Here is a 22645-nt window from a genome sequence, read left to right on the forward strand (position 1 = left end):
AAAAAAACTATACAAGAAATAGCATAAGGACTTGAGGAACCTAGACCTCTCGAGGGGACAATGAAACCAAATCGCGCGAAAAGAAATACCATAAAGACTTACAAGCACTTTCATTATAACATCTGCAACCAAAAATAAAAAAGGTTAAAAAATTGTACATCTTCATCAATGCAAAAATGTATATATCTTGTACCAAAAATCATTTATTTTCTTTATATATAGGGACTTGCAGTCACCTCACTCCATCTTCTTATCAATGTAGTAATAACAATCTATGATGTGTTTGCTACTGTAAACCATACAAAGCACGTATACCATCAATATCATCCCTATTCAGATCACGTTTCACCATCCCATATTCAAAGTAGGGATACATGATTCCATCGGGGAGGTCAGGATTGTGATTAAGCCCCAGAAGATGGCCTATTTCGTGTACAGAAACGGATTCCAAGTCTATCTCATTCGGCCCTGGATTGGCACTCCATGTCTCATCTGCATCAAAATGGAAGTTTCCACCTCCAGGCGGATTCGCATGCGCGTAAGTCCCTTTGAAGCCGTCAAATGGGGACCTATCTCCATGGTTGCCACGGTGGAAGCCAATGGTAATGTCAGCCGCTGAAGTAGAAGGAACTTCCTCAAATGTAAAAGTGGTCACTTGTGCCCATCTCTGAAATGCTTGTGCACATATAGACCTTACATTCTCTGTGCCGGGGACTTGCCTTGCACTGGAAGCAAAGCGATATCTCAGATGGGTTTGTGTAGATGGCCATCTTAGCGGTCCAGGAAAGAAGAACTCATAATGAGAAACTCCATGGAGGGACTTGAGTTTGCGGTTGTACTTTTTGCTTCCCTTTCGCGTGCCGTTGACAACATCTGGCACACCACATCTTGGCACCATCATTTGTTTCGCTGTGGTAGTGTCTAAGCTTCCGGTGACTTTTAAATGGTAGCTTTTCTGGTATGACTTGATGGCGGACTCTAGAAGGTCATCAAACTCGTCATTGTCCGCGTGTTTTGAGTGATCATAATTAAAGTAGCCGAATTTGGTGAGGTGTTTTTTGAGCTCTTGCAACCCACTGACGTTTTGACCCTTGTGGCATCCCTCCAAGTATTGAATGAACTCGAAGGAGTCATGCTTATGATCATGGTCATCAGTAGGTTTTGCAAGGGTTTTTTGAGATAGCAACACAAAGATCAGGAGGGATAAGGCTACGCAAGGTTTTGGAGGCCATTTCCGGGATTTGGTAGCTAGATAGATAGAGAGATGAGTAAGGGTTTTATTGTGTTGGTCTTGAGTTCCCTTGCCTCTATTTATAGATGAGCATTGCAGCATATCAACAAAGTTTGTGCCTTGTTCACAAGTAAAATTTTTCATATAAACACGTTATAGGACTTGGAAATCTTGTTAATTGGAATTCAATATTATTATTATTATTATTTTAAAAGACGATATTATCTACATTAAGGGGTTAAGGTGGGCTAAGCCTTTCATAATGGACTAGCAATAATGTGGTTCAAATTCGCTTTTGGTGAGATTTGACCCTAAAACCTCTCACTTACAAGTGAAAAAGAATACATTGGACCGTCTTTTAAAATACATTATTAGACTTGTATGACCCTAAAACCTCTCACTTACAAGTCATTCATTTCTGTTTCTACATTAAGGGGTTAAGGTGGGCTAAGCCTTTCATTGGAATTCAATATTAGACTTGTATGAGTTCGTTCTTCTTTCTCTTGTCATCGGTCTTTAGGCAAAGACTTAATTAGTCTTGTTGACGGACTGAGTCATTCATTTCTATTTTTAATATACTTTAACTTGTGCCTAGTCCAAGAGAAAAACAAGGTTTCTTGTGCTGAATATTCTAAAAAAAGGTAAGGGATCTGGATTGTTAGTGACACCATGTTGTCAAATGGGTTAAATGTAAGCGTGTTTGACATTCTTGCCACAAGTGTAGTTGCATGAGTTCCATGTCCAAGTCCCTTCCTCTTTCTTTTTTTTTTTTTTTTTTTTTTTTTGGGGTTTCTTGTGTCAACATAGTCACCAATCTAGAGAAGGTTAAGCAATGAGTTTTTTTGCTCAAGTGGCTAATATGTCTCTCAATTGAGATGTTCGAATATGTTTATATGCAGCACACATTCACATGATTTTATTAATTTACATATTATAATATGGATAGATGAAAGGGTTGTCGTTCCCTTCATTGGCTAGGTGAGAAATCAAATCTCAACATTATTACAATAAAAACTAGATTACTGTAATGCCTCTGAAAGTGTTTGCACATCCCCCTTTGCCAATGAATATTCTAAAAAATTAATATTTAGTTTCTTAAATCTATGGCCATTTTGGTACCCCTATAAAAAATTGGATAATCCTCGAGAAATTTGAAGGAATGTTGCAACAATGCAGATGCAAGCAACGTGAAACCTACAAACACGCAAACAAGAAAGAAAGATAGGTTAGCTTTGAATCATAGGACTAATTTTTTCAAATTAAAACAAAAATAATCAAGAATAATTAACACTTTGAATAATTAATCAAGTATTACCCTTCTGCTGTTTGCAAAGATGGTGCATTAGATGGCTTCGGTGGCGGAGCTGCAGGCGGAGAAGGAGCAAACGCTCCTGCAAAAATGAAGATATAAAAGAATAAATAGATGTTTAAGCAAGACAAGAGGATTATTAACTTAATTAATAATAAGACTGAGAAATTAAGGAGATGGGGTACAATTAACAACACTATTACTGACCACATAGAAGGAGGTTAGATGGAGGAGGCCTTTCCTTGGCAGGGTTGGGATCAGCATCATACACCCTCACATAAAGCTCCTCCCCTAAATACCAATTTTTCAGGTGTTGTGACCTCAAATTCCACATTCCTGGGTTGTCAAGGTATGCATAAACTGCACTCCATTCGCCAGGGTACACTTGCACAGTAGATCGCACGACTGGATCATAAAGGTTGTAAGTAGAGCGCGACTCAGGCTTCCATTTTCCAGCTCCAAAACTGAAATAAATTTTGAGAAACGATATTGGTATGAAATATGGGAGTTTGATATGTTATGTACTGTTGGATTTAATCAATGGCACTAATACTTGAGCGACAAGAAACGTTACCCCTAAAAATGTTAGACTTGTGCTTACCCAACAACAAAGAATCCAAATCCATCCAAGTGCCAAGCATCCATGTCCTCCAAATCATTCTGGAAAACAAGTTCTATCCACCCTTTATGGGTCCCCGTGGCAACAAAAACTCCACGTACGGATTCAACATTTGAAGAGTTGGTAGAAAATTTATCAAGATCGTAAATTCCCGACCCATTGAGAAACTGATCAGCCAACTTTAGTGGTGTGTCTGGGGCCAAGTAAGACACATTGTTGACTGTAAACTGAGGTAAACCAAAAATCTCTGCAGTGGATGAATGCAATATGAATGTCTGTGACAATGTCACATTATGTACATTGAAGGATCCTTGCGGATTAGGCCTTGCAGCCCCTGTGGTCAAGTTCAACCTTCACAAGACAAAAATAATCACAAGACAAGACGATCACTCTGAACGCTAACCCAAAATCAATTAGCAACCAATGAAGAAGTCTCGAGCATTACCTAATGGACTTAGCTTGATTGATGGAGAATTCTCGATCGAATGGGTCAGGACCAGTTGGAAGAGGCCCACTGGCAGGTGTGGTGGAGTTATCATAATGCAGTACACCAATGCCAAATTTGCTCACATCTGTAGCATTGAACAGTTTAGGACTTGCCATCATGTAATAGTCTGAAACAGTTTGGTCAGCTGTGACAAGCACAGAGTAGGACTGCCCAACATGAACATCAAGAGAGTCCAATGTAATTTTATTTGTATAGGATCCTTCTGTTTCAACCAAAACCATTCTGTGACTTTGAATCCTAAAATTGAAGCTCCATGTAGTCCCAACATTTGATATCCTAATTCTGTAAGTCTTCCCTGCATATATATAATAGCATATTTAATCGTAAATATTTGCATATATAGACTATAGAGTGATGCCATATCAACCATGTATCGACATTTGTAAGTTAACGGTGCCAATAATATCAACATATTCCAAATGCGATTAACCAAAATGTAGAAAAACTTCATAAATGTATACTCATCATTGCACGTACCCTTTGTAACATTTAAAGACTCATGGCCTTCTGTAGGAGGTACCAAATACGCGCCTTTTCCATTCATCAAAATTTTATCAGGGGTGCTGTTGTAGGCCATGGTCTTGGTGCTCATCAAGGACCTAACTTCCTGTTACATTATTAGAGCAACAAATTTACATATTTTGGTCACAGTTCACATTTGTCGATCAATTACATGTCGGTCGGTTGTGAATTACGTACCTTGTAGCTTCTTTCGTACCAGTCACCAATGAGAAGATCAAATTCTGCTTCTGGTTTCGGAAATGGTACTTGGATAACTGCGCGATTATTCACGCGAATCGGACCAAAAGCTCCTCCAGCTTTCTGGAATTTGAGTGAGGGGAAGTAGGAAAAAGTGCCAATTTGATCCTTGAACTGGAACATGTAAGTCCAGTTGTTGCCAGGAAGAATAGGACAGTTTGTGCCTGATACCCCATCTTGCCAAGAGTTTAGTCTTTGTTGTATGCCATTCCTGCACCATTACAACTCTCAATCTTTAGGGCTCTAAATGTCAAATCAATATTTCCCTAAATGCTAGTGATTTTGGCACTTTTTCTCTATCTGCACTTCAAATAACTTAATATTTGACACACAAAAAAATTGCGTTGACAAACGGAGTGTGGGAACTAGATCTCTCTCAGTTTATCTTAGACTTAATTTATTAGTCTTTCTTCTATTTCTAAACTTGAATGAGAGACTATTGATCAATAAATATGATTTTAAGGGGACTTAAATTTTTTTTTTTTTGGAACACTAATTATGCATAAATTTAACACAATCCACTACAGATCATATAAACACACGATATTTGGCCACACCAAGTTATGAGCAGCGGTTCATCCATTTCATTAAACACATTGATATGAAACATATCATTGGTTGTGCCATTGATTAGCGGCCCCGGAAACTGCCCGTTGATGGCGATAACCTGAATTTACCAATTGTAAAAGATCTCAGGAAAAACAAATAAGATAAAATAAAACAAATACAATAAAAATCAAGTTTTGAACTCTTAGTCTGTGATGTTGTTCATACAGGTTGGTCGACAGATGCCGGTTTGATACTTGTGTCAAGTGTGACGTGCCAGTCAAGAAATATATCCTCAGCAGAAACTGCTAGGGCAAAGAATATGAGAAGAGCTGCAGGAACACTTGGCCATGCCATTTCACATGGACTTCAATTTCTTCGAATCTTGCAAAGCCTGCACTAAACTACCCTCCTCCTCCTCCTCCTTGTGTATTCTCACGTAATTAACGGCTAATGAGCTAGTAATTAATTATATAATCCTTTAAATTAATATCATAGTGATTATAAACGCCTGCCAAAACAAACAAAATAAGATAGCTACGACACTTTGATCAGGTGTAAACACAAAGAGCCAAGGAAAAAGATGACAAAAATTGTAGAGGCACATTTGAATTAAATGAGAACAAGATTTCCTTGTTTTTCTCAGCACTTTAGGAGGCCGTGCACGAAGTTTGGCTTAGCACACTATTCGGAAGAAGTATTTTTGTTTATTTTGAAAGAGAAATCTGATTGAGTTGGGCTTCTGTAGAAGATGATTGAATTCCAGTTAAACTTTACAACATTGCGAGATCGTTAGACATTATTTTATACTACGTGACAATTAACCTGAAGACCTTACAAGTTTGTTTTATAGTTGTACATCAAAGAAGAAAAGGTAAAAAGGTTCTTATACATTTTTATATTAATCCGACGTGCACGCAACAAGATGTTAGCTCCAGCTTTCATATTTATCTGATATTCTTTCCGGAAAATGCAAAATATACTGTCACATTTAGTAGAACGTACACGTATGCTCTATTGATTATGTACAAAATCAGGTTGATTTTGAACCAACTTACATTTGACCGTAAAATTACACAAACACAAGAACACATGTGAAATATTGTGGTTTACCTCAAGTTGGGGGTGTAAATCCAATTTCACTATGTATGAGAGTTACATTGCACATGGTGGCTTATTGTCTTTGAGAGAGTAGAGATGTTAGAAAATTTTCACCCTCCTAAAATGAGGGTGAGAGATCCTTTTTATAAGACAAGGGTTTCCTTTCCCTCTTTCGTACATAGCTCATGGCTAAAGAGTGAGCCCTAGAAAGTGAGTCCCAAATATGGTACAACAGATTATTTTGTTAATTGTTTGTTATAATTTTCAGTTTTGGAGGATGACTTTGTTATTTTATAATAAAGGAAGACACTTTAATCCCTAATTTCATGTTTAGGTTATAAATAAAATAAGAAATTTTTTATTTGAACCCATATAACCTCTTTCTACACCAAACTTAAATTTTAAATGTGAATTGTCTTTCTTATCCTATTGCATAATCACAGTCAAGTACACGATAAGACTAACAATTAAACTAAAATGTATCAATAAACCCACATTATTGCTAGTCCATTGTGAGGCTTAGCCTACTCCCCCACCTTCTTAATGTAAAAATATCATTTGTTAAAAAAAAAAAAAAAAAAACCCTAGTTTTACGCAATATTTATCCTACGCTCATTCCGGTTAAAACGCTAAGAGCTCTTATAGAGAAAACAAGGTTTTTTTTTATTTTTTATTTTTTATCAATGGATGGTGATTTTGAAGTTTTAAATCCTCCAACTAAGGTATGAATTGATTTATGCAACTTTTTTTGTTTGATTTCAATTTTTTTTAGAGTTAAGAAGATGAGTTTTTAAGTTTCAATTCACAACCATCAATCTTGAATGTTGAAAAGACGAGTTATTGTGTTTTGCTGTGTAAATGGTGGCGAAGCCTTCCCTGCCAATTTGGTTTCCTCGAATCCACTCCATCATCATGGTTGAAAATCTAGGGCTAACCTAAAGAAACAAGGGTTTGCAACCACTTACTAAAGTAAATGAGCATGTTGTTTGCTACCACTTACCTTAGATCATGGAATAACGGAAAATTGGTTCATTAGGATGCAGCAGATACCACAACAAAGAGACACCAAAATACAAACAAATTAGCTAGCAACAATAGTGATGGGAGCCATAGTGATGTACGTAGCAGCTCCAGCAATGAGGCACATCATCTTAAGAAATTCTATTAATTTCTACATAGAATAATGTTGTAATACAACAATGACGACGTAATACTGTATTACATTAACGAAAGCATGCCTTCTGACTTTATGCTTATGCAATTTGGGGTTTTATTCAAATTAGTTCTTTAATAAAAATTATTCAATTAGAATTTTATTTCCTAAATGGGTGTAAAAATAAATTTACATGTTGAATTGAGTTTGTGAGGGTAGATTAGGTAATAAACTTGAGTTTAAAAGATATTAGCTTTTTAATTAAAAATAATATAGGCATAGAGAGTAAATTGAGTGTAAAAAAAAGTTATAAGGGTTCAAATAAAATTTATCATAAAATATTTAGGCTCTCATTTCATTTTGAGTAAAACATCTTTATAACAAAAATAAATGTTATTTGTAAGATCCCACATCGACCAACTGAGAAGGGGTGATGTGCTTTATATGTACATGCTCCCCTCCCTATAGCATGAGGCCTTTTGGGAACTCACTGGCTTCGAGTTCCTTCAGAACTCTGAAGTTAAGCAAGTTCGGGCAAGAGCGGTCCTAGGACTAGGATGTGACATAATGGTATCAGAGCCACTCTGTCGTTCGGTGCGGATGTGCTTGCAAGGACGTCGGGTTCCCCTTAAGTGGGGTGGATTGTAAGATCCCACATCGACCAACGGAGAGGGGGTGATGTTCCTTATATGTACATGCTCCCCTCCCTATAGCATGAGGTCTTTTGGGAACTCACTGGCTTCAGGTTCCATCGGAACTCCGAAGTTAAGCAAGTTCGAGTAAGAGCAATCCTGGGTCATGTGCCTTATATGTACATGCTCTCCTCCCTATAGCATGAGGCCTTTTGGGAACTCACTGGCTTCGAGTTCCATCAGAACTCCGAAGTTAAGCAAGTTCGGGTAAGAGCAGTCCTAGGGTGGGTGACCCACTAGGAAGTTCTCGCGTGAGTTCCCAGAAACAAAATCGTGAGGGCATGACCCAAAACGGACAATATCGTGTTACAACGGAGTCGAACCTGGGATGTGACATTATTATAAATAAATAAATATAAAAAATAAATAAATATAAAAATAAAAAAATAAAAAAGTCTCATATATTTGATGGGGTACGGCATGTTTCCAAATCATGCACTCTCCTATTTTGATTGCTTGTCTTTGAGGGAGGAATGGCTTCGGACTATTATTCCAAGGACTCGTTGGTATAAATTATCGGATTGGAAATGATAATCCCTAAATTTATAGCATATTGAAAGTAGATGAGAATAATATTGTATTTTGAAAGGACTAGAAAAAATTAGACATGAAGAAAACTTCGTCATTCCAATCTTCATGGGAGGATTGAATGGATACATTTTCTTTTTGAGTAACCCTTCTCCTATCTCTATGTTTGTCACAATTTTCATTAACATTTCGTCTTCCAACATACCTTAAAAATAGTGTCTTATCCGCCACTTAGTACTACAACACACATAAACAAAATTCATTAAATATGATACAAGATGATATTCGAGATATGGATAAAAATAACAAATAGAAAATATTTTGATTGGAGAATTTTCGATTTGTATTAAAATGAAGGTCGATATTAAGCCTCACAATGGATTAGTAATAATGTGGTTCAAATTCGTATTTGACGAGAATCCAACCTAAGGCCTCTCACTTATAAGTGAAGAGAAATATCACTAAATCATAGTACTAAGTGGCGATAGCTTTGCTTATTAAATAGCAAGAATACCATAAGGACCACCAACATGCAACCAAAGGGAATTCAGTAATAACCAACAGGATCCTCTCCGGATCCTTTTGGTGAGGATCTTGGGGATCCGTGAATAGTGTCCGTTCATCGTACATCGTGCGGTCAATTTTGTGAAGTACTGTTTATGTTTATTTTTAAATAAAAAAATTTAAAATGATTTCTGACCGTACGATATTCGATGAACGGGTATGACTCATGGACCCTGAAATTCTCACAAAGAGGATCTGGCGAGGATCCGTACTCCAGTAATAAAGCCAATGAATTAAGTTTAAAGGTGTAAAACTATTAAAGCAAAAAAAAAGTTTGCAGGTTTACATGTGTGCTCATATAATATTTTTACATTATTTGCAAATCAAATTAATTATTAATAGAACATTCTTTGTCAATTAAAACTTAAAAAATATACCATTCTAACTCTTTCATCAAAATTGAACTAAAATAAAATTTGTGGGCAAAAGTCTTCTCAGAATCGATACCAAAAGTGAGTCTGAATTTTCCTCAATGGTGGTATTTTTGTCAGGAAGAGGTTTGAGTCCCTCTTTATCTAATAAGGTAATGAACGATGTCTTCTGCAAGTGACAATTCCTCATACATGGCCTGTTGCAACTGAGGGAACTTTACTGCCTAACTATAATTTTTTGGCTTGAAGCTGGGCACAAAAAAATTGTTTGTTTACTCTAAAGCTCAAGATCATGAAAGGGAGTTACCTTCTCATTCATTCGACTAGATTGAGCGAGAAATTGAGTGTGAACAGTTTCTTATCAGACTACTAGTTCAATCAATAATCTTCGTTATGCTTGGGCCCAGGTTCTCTAAGTAAACAGGTAGGGGCTTACTCCGCTCCGTAGTCTAACACTTGGTGCATTCGGATGCTAGTGCACTTATCTCACTCAATCTTTCTGGTGTCTGGGTGCGAGAAGCAAATATTATGAAATAAAGGTCGGACATACCTTGAAACTTTAATGCAAATACATTTTTGGATCACTTTTTTTGGGTGTTAATTTGACCTTCTTTATAATGCTACGGCGCCCAAAGTAAAGTGTGACGAAGAAAGCAACAAGTGCGGAAAAGCTAACTTAATCGGAGATTTGTATCAAGATAAATAAGGGGAGTCCTTTAGGTGTTGCGATAATCGGCCTAAAGATATCCTCATTATCGACAAAAAGGAAATAGAACAATTAAACAAAATGATTAAAGATATAAAACAGAAAGGACCCATATCATCCACTTTTTGTTCAATTGTGGAGGGAATTGGATACTTTCCGAGGCAATGCTACTAACCAGACAACATGAGCCGTTAAATTTTGATCTAACAGCTACAATTATTATAACTTTAGAGGGACCCCCTGTTTGTAGCCGTTGGATCAAAATCCAACAGCCCATGTTGTCCGGTTAGTAGGATCCTAAGGCATTGCCTCAGAGAGGATCCAATTCCATTGTGGAGGGGTATTTTTCCCCTTAATGATTTTAGATATTTTTTCGTTCGAGGCCCACTCATTCCAACAAGATAGTAATTACATGCAACATAAATTTTGTTGTTTTTTACACCAGCATCATAACCATGTAAACATGGCCAATCCTATCTCTACTAATTAATAAAACCCTTTTTGTCAACCAAAAGAGGGTGAAAAGACAAATTAGTCTTCTATGACACAAAAAAATGATAGACAATAATGTAATTTCTTAGGTCCAAATTTTATTGTTTTTTTTATTAAAGCCTTACTTACAGATGATGTTAAAATACCTCAAATATTTAAAAAAAATGGTAAATCTCAGTTTACTACCCTCAAGTTTCGTGGTTTTCAACATTTGGTACATGAAATTTTTTTTCATCCCAGAGTCATACCTAAAGTGTTACTTTTGAGATAGTCTCATACATCTATTAGTCTGGCTGTTAAGTCTTCCGTTTAACTGATGATGTGGCGCCTATGTGGACAATGACTGAGCGCCACATGTCATTAAGAGGTCCACCTGGAAATTAAAAATTCAAAAAAAAAAAAAAAAATACACACCCGTCTTCTACTTCCCCCAACCCCTTCCTCCCATTCTTTCCTCTGTAACCCCTCTCCTCTGCACACCCCCTATCGCTCCTCTCCATTCTTTTGTCCACCAGAAACTCCTCTGATATCGCCTCCAACATGAACTTCCCCGGATCGACACAATCGCCCAAAGCCAGAGGCATCTGCGACCTCATAGCCTCAAATTCCTTCTTATTCGTCGTCACGAACCTCCATAACCCCCCCCCATAATCCTTCTTCAAGCACAATGACTTGAGATTCATTAGCAATCTCTTGCCGTCGTCCACCTCTCAGTACTTGTCGTCGCTGCGGGCCCTCCATATTCTTTACCCTCCTCCTCTGCCTTCTTCCACTTCCAAACCCTAAAAAAACCAAAGAAATTCACCTTTAATTGCAAATGAGCATCTTCCCTAAGCCCTAGAAACCCCATTGTTCAATCTCCACCCAGATTCAGCTCCAACCCACTTCATCCATGGTCGCATCTTCCATCTCCACCCACTTCGTCGCATTAGATTTCCTCGTTTTCTTCCTCAGAACCACTTTCACCGCCTCCAACTCCTCATTTTCGTTCACTGATTTCGATAAAGTTTCAAACTTTGGGTCATATATTGCTTTGTACGGAGATGCAGAGGTCGTCAATGGCAGATACGCAGTTCAACTCACCAGTTCAATGAGCTCGAGCGTCGGCCGAGCTATTTACAAGAAACCCATCGAGCTGTATGAAGGTAAGCCATGGAAATCTGTGTCTTTTTTGACGAATTTCTTGTTTTCTATTTACAACGGTGGTGGGGATGGATTGACATTTGTAATGGTTCCAAAGGGTTTTAATCTTAGCCTATTTGGGCTTTCTCTGGGAAATGGTAAAAGTAAATTCAAAGTTGTTGCGGTTAAATTTGATGCATTGAGTGATGGAAATATTCATGTTGGAATTGAAGTGGGTAGTTCTATTTCTGCTAAGAATTTGGATCCAAGTAGTGGGAATAAAACGCAGGCTTTGATTGATTACGAAGCGGGTTTGAATTGATTTGAAGTTAGGCTGAGTAAATTTGGTGGGTGTGTAGAAGGGAGGGAGAGGGTTGGGCAAGGTAGAAGACGGGTGTGTGTGTGTGTGTGTTTTTTTTTTTAAAAATTTTTTAATTTCCAAGTGGACCCCTTAATAACATGTGTTGCCCAGTCATTGTCCATATGGGCGTCACGTCATCAGTTAACGAAAGACTTAACAACCAGATTAACGGTTGTATGAGACTGTCCCAAAATTAACACTTTAGGTATGACTCTGGGATGAAAAAACTTCATGTACCAAATGTTGAAAACCAAGAAACTTGAGGATAGTAAACTGCGATTTACCCTTAAAAAATAAAAAAAAATAAAAAAAATAAAAACCTCTTAAATAAACAAATAAATTTATTCTAGCCTCACTCAAGCACACTCATAGTTGTGTGTGCAGTTTGCTAGCTAGTTATTCATAATGCATCTATAATTCTACTAATTAAGGTCATTCCCAATCAGCATCAAGTCCATGAAGCTGGAGCCGGAGCCGGAGCCGGAGGAGAAGAGAAAATTCCTGCAATTTCCACATAGAAGAAATAAAGTCAAAGATTAGGTAGGGTTTCGATTAGAGGTTAAATTATGACGATTGAAAACAAATTGAAGGGCTTAATCATGGACTTAACGGAATGCACTAACCACATCGAAGGAGGTTTTCGGGTGGTGGGCTCTCCTTAGCAGGGTTAGGGTCAGCATCATAAACTCTCACATAGAGTTCTTGCCCTAAGTACCAATGCTTTAACAGTTGAGATCTCAAGTTCCACATCCCAGGGTTGTCAAGGAATGCATAAACTGCAGTCCATCCTCCAGGGTACACTTGGACTGTTGATCTCACAACAGGATCGTAGAGGTTGTATGTGTCCCGTGAATCCGTTGACCAATCTCCATTCCCAAACCTGCAGATAATTACCATAGATATGTTGTCTGACTGTTAATTTGATAGACATATTAATAGACTAAAAACATAACATGTCGCACGTATAAGTTTTTTACTTACCCAACGACATAAAATCCAAAACCATCTAAATGCCAAGAATCCATGGCATCCAAAGTATTCATGAACACAATTTCTATCCACCCTTTGTGGATTCCAGTCACGACGGACACTCCATATGCAGCATCGTCATTGACATAATGAGTCGGAAAAGCATCAAGTTGGTACACACCAGTGCCATTGACATAGAAATCGGCGAGTTTCAACGGGGTTTCTGGTGTTCTATATGACACATTGTTGACAACATAACGTGGTTCGTCACCAAGGTCAGCTACTGAACTTTGGAGGATGAAGGTTTGGGATAGGGTCACATTTGACACATTGAAGGTTCCTTGTGGGTTAGGCCTAGCAGCTCCTGCAGTCAAGTTCCACCTGATCATGGTGAAGGAACAAATTAAATGGGGACATTAGACTGTGTATGATGAGAATTATTCCAAGCTGATTATATAGCATATACAAGTAGTTCTCCACTGAAACCGTAGAGTGCAACATTATCGCATAATTTACTAATCGACATTATGTTATAAACATGTATGACAATAAACACAATACCCTAAATTATAAATCCCTCGCCCACCTATGCAATAACGCTTAAATAGGTAACATTGTATAGTTTGTACGAGAATGTTGGTAACATTGTATAGTTTGTACGAGAATGTTCCAGTACAAAGCAATAATCGTTGTTGATGAAGCTTTCTTACCTAATAGATTTGGCTTGATCGACTGAGAAATCTAAATCAAAAGGGTCAGGTCCATCAGGCAGAGGCCCACTAACTTGTGAGACTGAATTGGAATAGTGCAAAACCCCAATGCCCACAAGGCTAGTAAATTCAGACGTGTTGACCAACTTGGGAGATGCCACCATGTAATAATCAGCTGCATTTTGGTTAGCTGTGACAAGAACCGAGTATGATTGGCCGACATGCACATCCAGAGAATCCAACGCGATCTGATCAGTGTAGGATCCTTCTGTTTCAACCAGCACCATTTGATGGTTTTGAATCCTGAAATTGAAACTCAAAGCATTCCCCACGTTTGATATTCTCAACCTGTAAGTCATCCCTGCATAACAAATATGCCATCATATGAAATATTGGTCAGACTATTGTACGTAAATTAAATAGCAGTAACAATTTTTGTTTGTGAGATTTGAATTCAGTAATTGGAATCTGAATTAAAGTACCTTGTGTGACATTGAATGATTCATAGGATTTTGACATGGGGTTACCAACAGGTCCTTTGCCATTCATCAAAATTATATCAGGGATTGCATGGTATGCCACTAGAGGAGTGCCCATCAATGCCCTAGTACTCTATTCGAATTTCATGCCCAAAAAAATTGTGTCAGCCAAAAGAAATGGAGCAAATTGATGTTGTTCATGAACAAAGTATCAAGTAAAAGACCTGGTAACTGTCATAAAACCAATCGCCAATAAGGAGATCAAATTCAGCTTCTGGTCTGGGGAAGGGGACAGCAATGACATTGCGGTTGATGACACGTATAGGTCCGAATCCTCCAGCAGCCTTGTGGAAATTGATGGAAGGGAAGTAGAAGAAACTGCCGATCTGATCCTTGGTCTGGAACACATAAGTCCAGTTTGTACCAGGTTGAATCGGGCAGTTTGTTCCGGAAACTCCATCTTGCCATGAGTTTAACCTTTGCTGTATGCCATTCCTGCACTAGAAACACATTTTTTCTCAAGTTCTCAGACCAACATTTGAACTCCATGCAAAAATTAATTATTTGTTACGTACCATGTAAAGAGAAGAGGTTCATCCATGTCGTTAAAGATGTTCACATGAACAAAATCATTCGTAGTGGCGTTGATAAGTGGCCCTGGGAACAATCCATTAATCACAATAACCTGCTCGAAATCAAGGAAATTTAGAACAACCATTATTGGCAAATTGGAACTGCCGAGAACTAACTACTAAAAACTAGTGCTATTCCTTCACTTGTAAGTGATTAGGCCTTAGGTTCGATTCTCGCCAAAGACGAATTTGAATTACATTATTATGGTTAGCCCAGTCAGGCTTAGTCCACTTCCTCACCTCCTTAGTATAGATAATATCGTCTGTCCAAAGAAAAAAAGAAAAAACTACTAACAACTAGGTTTTGTTCTTGTTCTTACAGGTTGATCTCGGGTCACAGGCTTGAGTGTGGTGTCAAGTGTAAGATGCCATTCCAGAAATATGTCAATAGCATTGGCTCTAGCAACAAGAACTACTGCTATCAGAACTGCCCACGCAAATGAGCGGCGGTTAAAGCCGGTACAGGCCATGTTTGAAGGCCTAAATTTGCAATGCAGGTTCTGGTTTTTCTGCGTTTCTGGTTTTCTTGTTTTTGCAAATAGGCCATGTAAGCTTATATTATATACGTAAGTAACAAAGGGAGGGAAAAAACAAGCTGGGAATAGGAAAGGAAACAGCTGGGAATTAGGATCAATCGTTGATATCTAGCACTTAAAGTAATAGAAATAGTAGTACACCATGGAATTTTATTTATTTATTTATTTCTTTCTGTCAAAAGCACAACAAACATTAGTGACCAAGATAAAGCAAGCCGGCTGGTTAGATGAATTAGTCATGGCTTTGTTTTGATCAACTCGTAGCTAATCTTCATTTCGAAGACGTACATGTCCTCTACCACGTGTATCAATTTCGAGATTATCTTTTTTGGTTCTTGTTTTTTCAGAGAGGACTTTGTATTTTGCTTCGTAATTAGGGATTTGATACTCAAAACTAATATATAGTGCTAGAAGCATCAATTTGAGACAGTTTGGTTTGATTAATTAATTATCGTATTAAGAATCGTTTATCTATTTGCTACAATTGTTGATTAAATGATATTAGTTTTACTTATTTTTTATAGAGATTTTTACAGAATAATTTATAAGACCGATTCGATCATAAACACAAAAATATATAAATTGTCCATTAAGAATTTTGAGTAAATTTTTTTATCCATGCTTGAGCAACCAAATATTATTCTTTTATTAATTCAAAGAATCAACTAATCAATAAGTAAAATTGGAGCAATGCCTTTTCTTCCAATAAATTGTTTGACATGGTATGAAAAAATAGGGTCCGTTCTCTTTTCCTCAAGTTTAACGTCCTTCTCCTCCACTACCCAAAATCCGTGCTGCATTGCTTTCACCGCACGCAACCATGCGCACTCTCCTAAAACCACTTCTGGCACAAGATCCACGCTTCGTTTCATTCTATGCACCAATTTTTCAGTCCTTGACTGGCAAGAACTTGCTGAAACTAGGCCAACAAGTCCACGCCCAGATGGCCCTACGCGGGTTCGAACCCGATGCATATCTCGGCGCCAAGATGGTCGCAATGTATGCAAGCTCAGATGATCTCGACTCAGCTGTCGCTATCTTCCACAGAGTAAACAACCCATCAACGCTTCTGTATAATTCGATCATTCGGGCGTATACGCTACATGGGTTCTCTGAGGAAACCATGGAAATCTATGGCAGAATGCATTGTTTAGGGCTTAAAGGAGACAACTTTACGTACCCTTTTGTTCTCAAGTGTTGTGCGGAACTGTCGAGGATTTGGATTGGAAAATGTGTTCATGGGTTGAGTTTGAAAGTTGGGTTGGAATCTGATATGTATGTTGGGACTTCTTTGATCAACATGTATGTGAAATGCTGTGATATGAGCGATGCACGTAGGCTGTTCGATAAAATGACTGTGAGAGATGTTTCGTCTTGGAATGCGTTGATTGCCGGGTACATGAAAGATGGAGAGATTTGTCTTGCTGAGGATTTGTTTGGGAAAATGCCGGGCAGAAATATTGTTTCTTGGACGGCTATGATATCGGGGTACACTCAAAATGGGCTTGCGGAGCAAGCATTGTTTTTGTTTGATGAGATGTTGAAGAAAGATTCTAAGGTTAAGCCGAACTGGGTGACGATAATGAGTGTTCTTCCTGCATGTGCACATTCAGCTGCCCTCGAGCGAGGGAGAAAAATTCACAACTTTGCGAGCAGGATTGGTTTAGAGTCTAATGTTTCCATACAGACAGCACTCCTCGCAATGTATGCTAAATGTGGGAGCCTCTTGGATGCTCGTCAGTGTTTCGAAAGAGTACGTCGAACTCAAAATAATTTAGTTGCATGGAATACAATGATAACAGCTTATGCCTCACATGGACGCGGATCAGAAGCTGTTTCCACCTTTGAGGACATGATTGTGGCCGGAGTTCAACCTGATAACATTACATTCACAGGGTTGTTATCAGGATGCAGCCATTCAGGGCTCGTTGATGTTGGCCTAAAATACTTCGATTACATGAAAAGAGTATACTCTGTCGAACCAGGGGTTGAACATTATGCTTGTGTTGTTGATCTTCTGGGTCGTGCAGGGCGCTTGGCAGAAGCTAAAGATCTTATAAATAAAATGCCAATGCAAGCAGGGCCAAGCATTTGGGGTGCAATGTTATCGGCTTGTCGGAAACACCATAACTTGGAAATTGCCGAAATTGCAGCAAGAAGTCTATTCATCTTAGAACCAGAAAATAGTGGCAATTATGTCATGCTGTCAAACATATATGCTGAAGCCGGCATGTGGAAGGAAGTGGACAATTTGAGAGTTCTTTTGAAAGCTCAAGGCGTGAAGAAGAACCCTGGATGCAGTTGGACAGAGGTCAATGGGAAAGCTCACTTGTTTCTTGGTGGAGATACATCTCACCCTCAAGCAAAAGAAATTTACGAGTTCTTGCTGGACGAGTTACCGAAGAAAATTAAGGCAGCCGGTTATGTACCTGACACTAGCTTTGTTTTGCACGATGTTAGTGAAGAGGAGAAAGAACATAGCCTGACAACCCACAGTGAAAAGCTTGCCATTGCCTTTGGACTTCTTAATACTAGTCCTGGAGTAGTTCTTCGAGTGACCAAGAACCTTCGAATCTGTGGAGATTGCCACACGGCCACCAAGCTAATATCGAGAATCTACGAACGGGAGATAATTGTAAGAGACTTGAATCGCTTCCATCATTTTAAAGATGGGAACTGTTCCTGTGGAGATTATTGGTGATAAAGGAGTTTAGTTTCGCATTATCAAAGGTACGACTTGTTCGAAAGATGCAAAGGGCACTATTACCATCAACCATATCCAAATCATCAAATTCTCATGCAAGCTTCCCACTTTAACCATGTCGCTAAAGAGAGAGCTAAACCAAAACCCCCGAACAAATATTTCGAGTGACTGCAACGAGTTGAGAATTTTCGCTCAGCAACGGAACACATTCACGAACCCCTCTTGGAAGATTGGAAAGCTCCTCCATAATGTGTCATGGGCTTAACTGAGTAATACGCGTGTGAAGAGGACAGGCTGAGTCTAGGACGGTTTGTTTCTTGTTACGTTGGAGGTTCATCAAGTTTGTCGGAGACTTTGAGTAGACAATTTAACTGAGTTATATTCCAGCTTTGTTTGTGCAAAGCATAAGGCTTTCGGGGATGAAAAGATGGCTAAAACTTTCTGGCGCTGCCATTTTGTCTATGAAGATTATTGTAGTGGTGAGATAGGGACTTGTGTATAAGTTTTGGTGCTAATTGTGTGGGATTATTTTAGTGAATCCGGTTTCATAAGCAGAATACATTGTCAATCCTCATCGAAGCTCACAAAAACCATGGTTTGATGGCAGATCGGAAACTAAGACGACGTTATCCGGTGAAGTTGAGTTATATTGTACAGAAAGACAATGTCCGGCGGACTCCGGCCAAGGCATTTTGATGAGACTAGTGTTTTAGGCTTTTAGCTGTCTTCTAGGTTTGGGAGCAGCCTCTCCATAAATGGGGGTAAGGCTAGCCGACATTCACCTCTCCCAGACCCTGCGTAAAGCGGGAGTCTTGTGCACTGGGTACGACCTTTTTAGCTGTCTTCTAGGTATACATGTGGCTCCATAGCGGAACTAGTCATTGGCTACTCGTTTCTTTCCTACCGAACCAGAGAGCCGAATGTTATGTCAAGAGGACCAACAACGGTGGGAGTAGTAACGAGAATGATTCCGAGATAGAATGGATCTTCCTGAATTCATTCATCACATTTTTCACACGGACGAAAACAACGAGGGATTTCGTTCTCATGAACAACAATGAATGAAAACATGATTGAAACAAAATGCTAAAAACTCAAATAAGGATGCAAAATCCCACTTTCCATTTGTACATCGAAGCCGTTTTCTGTACTGTTCAGTTTCTGCACATCTCATATAATTTACAGACATTTATCGATAGAGAGCGATTTATTTTATTGTTTTTCCAACCAGTGCTCTCTAATCTGTATTTCACTGAAATTCCCTAAGCAAATTGACTAAAACTCAAGCATACTCCTAACACCTTCTGCGTAATACTAAGTTCGATGTCCAAACAAATATAGCTAAACCAGAACCTTTTTACTATACCCTTAGTTCTCAAAATGGTAATGGGAGTGATGGCTATGGCTTGACAAAAGCTCTTCGAAGAGTACACAGCCGCCAATTGTCATTACACCGATTCTTGTACCAACGTTCTCTAGCGTTGTCATTAAGAACAGCAATCACCATTGCAAGGAAATCGATCTTCTTGTTTCTGCTTTAAAATGTGTCTCTTCACTTCTACAGATCCACTGTCTAGTAAACTCGGCACCTCCAGCATCTGTCAAAATATTAGGATTGTAACAAAGTTAAATGAAAGCCTTGAACCATGCCGTGGGAGTTAGGGAATTATTGCAGCAAACTCGACAGAAAATCAGTTGGCTCGTATGTCTGAAGTCGAAAAAATGCAAGCCTTTCCAAAAGAATATACCTTCAGTGTGAGATCTTTAAAGCATTGTTGAACATTTTCTCTAGTTTTCGCACTGCATTCAAGAAACAAACATTTATGCTCCTGTGCAAGAGCCATGCCCTCTTCTCGAGTTACAGCCCTCTCGTTTTCCTGGAAAGTGTTGAACAATATAGGAATCAGATATCAACAGCTGCTTCGAGAAGCAGGAAAACTCACAGCAGATACTAAATGAAACTCAGAGCATATACTAAAAGAAAGAAGTATGTAAATCCATAATTTAAGAAACCACAGCACAAACAAACTTACCCTGTCAACTTTATTCCCTACTAGAATTTTGATACACTCGGGATTAGTGGAGTACGTCTCTACTTCCTTCGCCCAGATATTCAACAAGTTTGTAAAGGTTTCTCGCCTTGTCACGTCATACACTAAGATTGAAATCAAATGGCAAATCAGTCAGATATTTTTCTGAAGCAGCTACTTTCGAAGCAACAGAAAGAAAAACAACTGGAGTGGAAGAGTCAGAGTCAAAAAGAGATGCGTTATGAACTTCTAAGTCACCTCTATTGTGAAAATATATATATATATATATGTATGTATGTGGGTGTGTGTATATATATATATATATATATATCAAAGTGCAACGGAATATTATGTTTTCAATGGCCAAGCACCCTTTTCCTTTGCTTCTGATAGTTGAAAACCACTCAAAAAATGCGTAATGTAAGGTTTACACGCAATGACATACGACATACGACATACGTACCAAGAATGATACCATGTGCACCTCTGTAATAAGAGCTTATTACCGTTCCAAACCTCTCCTGTCCCGCTGCAAAACCAAAAGAAAAACACTTCACGAATAAACGAGGAGAATATTTTTTCTTGAAGTCAAGTATAAAATCAACAATTTGCTTAAAGGCCAAGTAAAATCAACGTTTTAGTATTGAAAGAAAACTAATGAGGAGAATATATTCCCTTGTTGAAGTCACAAGGAAGTTGACGGATGATAGTTAGGTCCACTGAATACCTGTGTCCCAGATTGTAAGCTTCAATCTATTTCCACCAACTAAAATCTGCTTGACCTTAAAATCCACACCTTCAAATGGTTGGTAAAGCACATCAGCACCAAATATAATGACAATCCGAAAATTACAGTCAATCAAGAATTTCACAATTCGCCTCGAAACTTCCACATGAAAAGAGAGGAAATTAGTCCGCCGGCTAAGAGCAAGGCATATGCCGGAAACCTAACAAATGTATAGGAATCACAAGGAGTTCTGCTCCGTTTAGGGAAGTGAGTAATTACACTGAAATCGGTATTTACGAGATGCAAGCCAGAAAAAAGCTATTATTGTCCCCAACTACAATTGCATGATAACTGTTTGAGGACATGAAAATATAAGCAGATATACATGCAAACTATATTTCTAACCCTAAATACAGAAATTATCTTATGCAAACCGTTGCTTAATTGAATATTTTTCTAGATGATTTACACAAAATTCATCTAAACCGCGAGAAGAGTGATTCAAACTTAGAGGGAGCACACTTCTCGATCTAACTTGACTTACCTTGACTAACCCCAGGTCTAGATGGTATTTGCAACATAAAGAAACAAAAACTGGGTGTTTAAAAAGAGTTAATTAGAACCAAAATAAGCACTTGAACATGTCACTGATTCATGAATTAAAATAAAAAAAAAAAAAAAAAAAAAGATGCAAGAACTAACCAATATCAAATGAAAATATCGTGGGAGATAAACTTTAAAAAATTACCAATGGTGGGAGGTAAGTCTTGAACAAAAGTGGAGATGAAGCTGAGGAGAAGGCTGCTCTTTCCAACACCAGAATCACCAGTCAGCAAAATCTTGAACGAGTAATCATAATTGTGGCTCCCTCCTTTTGGTGAAGAACCCTTCATTCTTTGGTGCTGGTTTCAACTCAATTTACACCCATCAAATTAATTAAATAACAACAAAAAGCTTTCACTATTTCTCAATTCTTGTTTAGCTATGTGAAGGTGGTTCTGTTTATTTTTTGATAAAACACAAGAACGAGAGGAGGGGGAGAGAGAGAGATGGAAAATGGGAAACTTCCTGAGGTTGGTGGGGTTGGAGGGTAGGACTGTAGCATACGTGTAAAGTGTACAACGAGATCTGGTTATGTTGTACGAATGGCTGAATCATATATTAATCATTACACAATAATTTAGACAACAATTTTCTTCGACACAAAGATATTCTACTTTAAAGAAAATAAGAATTGTGCCTGAGTTCAAACTCAACACAAAAATATTAAACATCCTTCTCGTTATTTATGAACTCAAAACTCTTTATTCGTTGTGTAGTGAAAATAAATATAACATTAAACTATGGTACCACTGATATTAAAACATAAAATTAGAATGATTTGCAGTCCTAAAACAGTGTGATTAGTGTAAATGGATTACAGTTTAAGTTAACGTGGTTGAGCAAAATTCTTCTTTCCTTGGAACGGCAAATTTGGAGCTTTGTTTGACTCACTCCGCCATCAGCCCCCACGCGCCTTCTCAGCCGGAGTTTTGTTATTTAATAATTTGTCTCGTTGTGAATGAAATGCCCCTAACACTGTCGCAATTTAGTCAAAGTCTTAAACTTTCAACTAATCACTCAATTTTGTAGACAATAATGTAACGTTTTTTAGTGACTGTTGAGAATCTTATCCACTCGACAAGAAATTTTTAAATATGACGAAAACATAAGTGGTACATCACCTATTTTTATGTAAGTGGTGAAAATTTTTATTTTTTAAGTTATTAACATTTTGATATACAAATTTCACAATT

At 38.1% G+C, this 22645-nt stretch overlaps 6 protein-coding genes across 6 annotated transcripts; 2 read left to right on the forward strand and 4 right to left on the reverse strand.

The window, feature by feature from the left end:
• Positions 1-93: 93 nt before the first annotated feature.
• LOC114825876 (metalloendoproteinase 2-MMP-like) lies at positions 94-1017 on the reverse strand. Its single transcript, XM_029104912.2, has one exon. It carries the CDS (start codon positions 899-901, stop codon positions 287-289), a length of 615 nt encoding a protein of 204 aa, XP_028960745.2. The 5' UTR covers positions 902-1017; the 3' UTR covers positions 94-286.
• A 970-nt stretch (positions 1018-1987) lies between these two features.
• Positions 1988-4549, reverse strand: LOC114825877 (monocopper oxidase-like protein SKU5). Its single transcript, XM_070825733.1, has 7 exons — positions 4367-4549; positions 4145-4274; positions 3605-3962; positions 3142-3510; positions 2748-3004; positions 2547-2622; positions 1988-2425 (listed from the first exon to the last, which is right to left on the reverse strand). Exons 1-7 carry the CDS (start codon positions 4547-4549, stop codon positions 2353-2355), a joined length of 1446 nt encoding a protein of 481 aa, XP_070681834.1. The 3' UTR covers positions 1988-2352.
• A 6922-nt stretch (positions 4550-11471) lies between these two features.
• On the forward strand, positions 11472-12023 carry LOC103442873 (seed lectin subunit I-like). The gene has a single exon (XM_008381667.3). It carries the CDS (start codon positions 11472-11474, stop codon positions 12021-12023), a length of 552 nt encoding a protein of 183 aa, XP_008379889.3.
• A 657-nt stretch (positions 12024-12680) lies between these two features.
• LOC103442872 (monocopper oxidase-like protein SKU5) lies at positions 12681-15322 on the reverse strand. The gene is made up of 7 exons (XM_029104914.2): positions 15173-15322; positions 14796-14905; positions 14445-14715; positions 14224-14353; positions 13742-14102; positions 13044-13412; positions 12681-12942 (listed from the first exon to the last, which is right to left on the reverse strand). Exons 1-7 carry the CDS (start codon positions 15320-15322, stop codon positions 12681-12683), a joined length of 1653 nt encoding a protein of 550 aa, XP_028960747.2.
• A 790-nt stretch (positions 15323-16112) lies between these two features.
• Positions 16113-19390, forward strand: LOC103420723 (putative pentatricopeptide repeat-containing protein At3g49142). The gene is made up of 2 exons (XM_070824822.1): positions 16113-18824; positions 18942-19390. The coding sequence occupies exon 1, from the start codon at positions 16209-16211 to the stop codon at positions 18087-18089; it is 1881 nt and encodes a 626-aa protein (XP_070680923.1). The 5' UTR covers positions 16113-16208; the 3' UTR covers positions 18090-18824; positions 18942-19390.
• Positions 19180-21973, reverse strand: LOC103439477 (ras-related protein RABC2a-like). Its single transcript, XM_008378038.4, has 6 exons — positions 21598-21973; positions 20850-20918; positions 20586-20651; positions 20126-20247; positions 19841-19969; positions 19180-19690 (listed from the first exon to the last, which is right to left on the reverse strand). Exons 1-6 carry the CDS (start codon positions 21740-21742, stop codon positions 19580-19582), a joined length of 642 nt encoding a protein of 213 aa, XP_008376260.3. The 5' UTR covers positions 21743-21973; the 3' UTR covers positions 19180-19579.
• Between the last annotated feature and the right edge of the window lie 672 nt (positions 21974-22645).

The sequence above is a fragment of the Malus domestica genome, chromosome 07 (genome assembly GCF_042453785.1).
Source record: "Malus domestica chromosome 07, GDT2T_hap1".
In the NCBI taxonomy this organism is placed as follows: domain Eukaryota; kingdom Viridiplantae; phylum Streptophyta; class Magnoliopsida; order Rosales; family Rosaceae; genus Malus; species Malus domestica.

What these genes read in the sequence shown, in the direction of transcription:
- LOC114825876 (XM_029104912.2), bottom strand. Translation starts at nt 901, where the DNA reads ATGATGGTGCCAAGATGTGGTGTGCCAGATGTTGTCAACGGCACGCGA.
- LOC114825877 (XM_070825733.1), bottom strand. Translation starts at nt 4,549, where the DNA reads ATGTTCCAGTTCAAGGATCAAATTGGCACTTTTTCCTACTTCCCCTCA. An exon ending in GTCTTTAAATGTTACAAAGG is followed by an intron (nt 3,963 to 4,144) that starts GTACGTGCAATG and finishes ATATATATGCAG; the next exon opens with GGAAGACTTACAGAATTAGG. An exon ending in TTTGGATTCTTTGTTGTTGG is followed by an intron (nt 3,005 to 3,141) that starts GTAAGCACAAGT and finishes AATTTATTTCAG; the next exon opens with TTTTGGAGCTGGAAAATGGA.
- LOC103442873 (XM_008381667.3), top strand. Translation starts at nt 11,472, where the DNA reads ATGGTCGCATCTTCCATCTCCACCCACTTCGTCGCATTAGATTTCCTC.
- LOC103442872 (XM_029104914.2), bottom strand. Translation starts at nt 15,322, where the DNA reads ATGGCCTGTACCGGCTTTAACCGCCGCTCATTTGCGTGGGCAGTTCTG. An exon ending in CTGTGACCCGAGATCAACCT is followed by an intron (nt 14,906 to 15,172) that starts GTAAGAACAAGA and finishes GATTTCGAGCAG; the next exon opens with GTTATTGTGATTAATGGATT. An exon ending in TTTGGATTTTATGTCGTTGG is followed by an intron (nt 12,943 to 13,043) that starts GTAAGTAAAAAA and finishes AATTATCTGCAG; the next exon opens with GTTTGGGAATGGAGATTGGT.
- LOC103420723 (XM_070824822.1), top strand. Translation starts at nt 16,209, where the DNA reads ATGCGCACTCTCCTAAAACCACTTCTGGCACAAGATCCACGCTTCGTT.
- LOC103439477 (XM_008378038.4), bottom strand. Translation starts at nt 21,742, where the DNA reads ATGAAGGGTTCTTCACCAAAAGGAGGGAGCCACAATTATGATTACTCG. An exon ending in TGCACATGGTATCATTCTTG is followed by an intron (nt 20,248 to 20,585) that starts GTACGTATGTCG and finishes TTTCAATCTTAG; the next exon opens with TGTATGACGTGACAAGGCGA. An exon ending in TAGGGAATAAAGTTGACAGG is followed by an intron (nt 19,970 to 20,125) that starts GTAAGTTTGTTT and finishes AACACTTTCCAG; the next exon opens with GAAAACGAGAGGGCTGTAAC.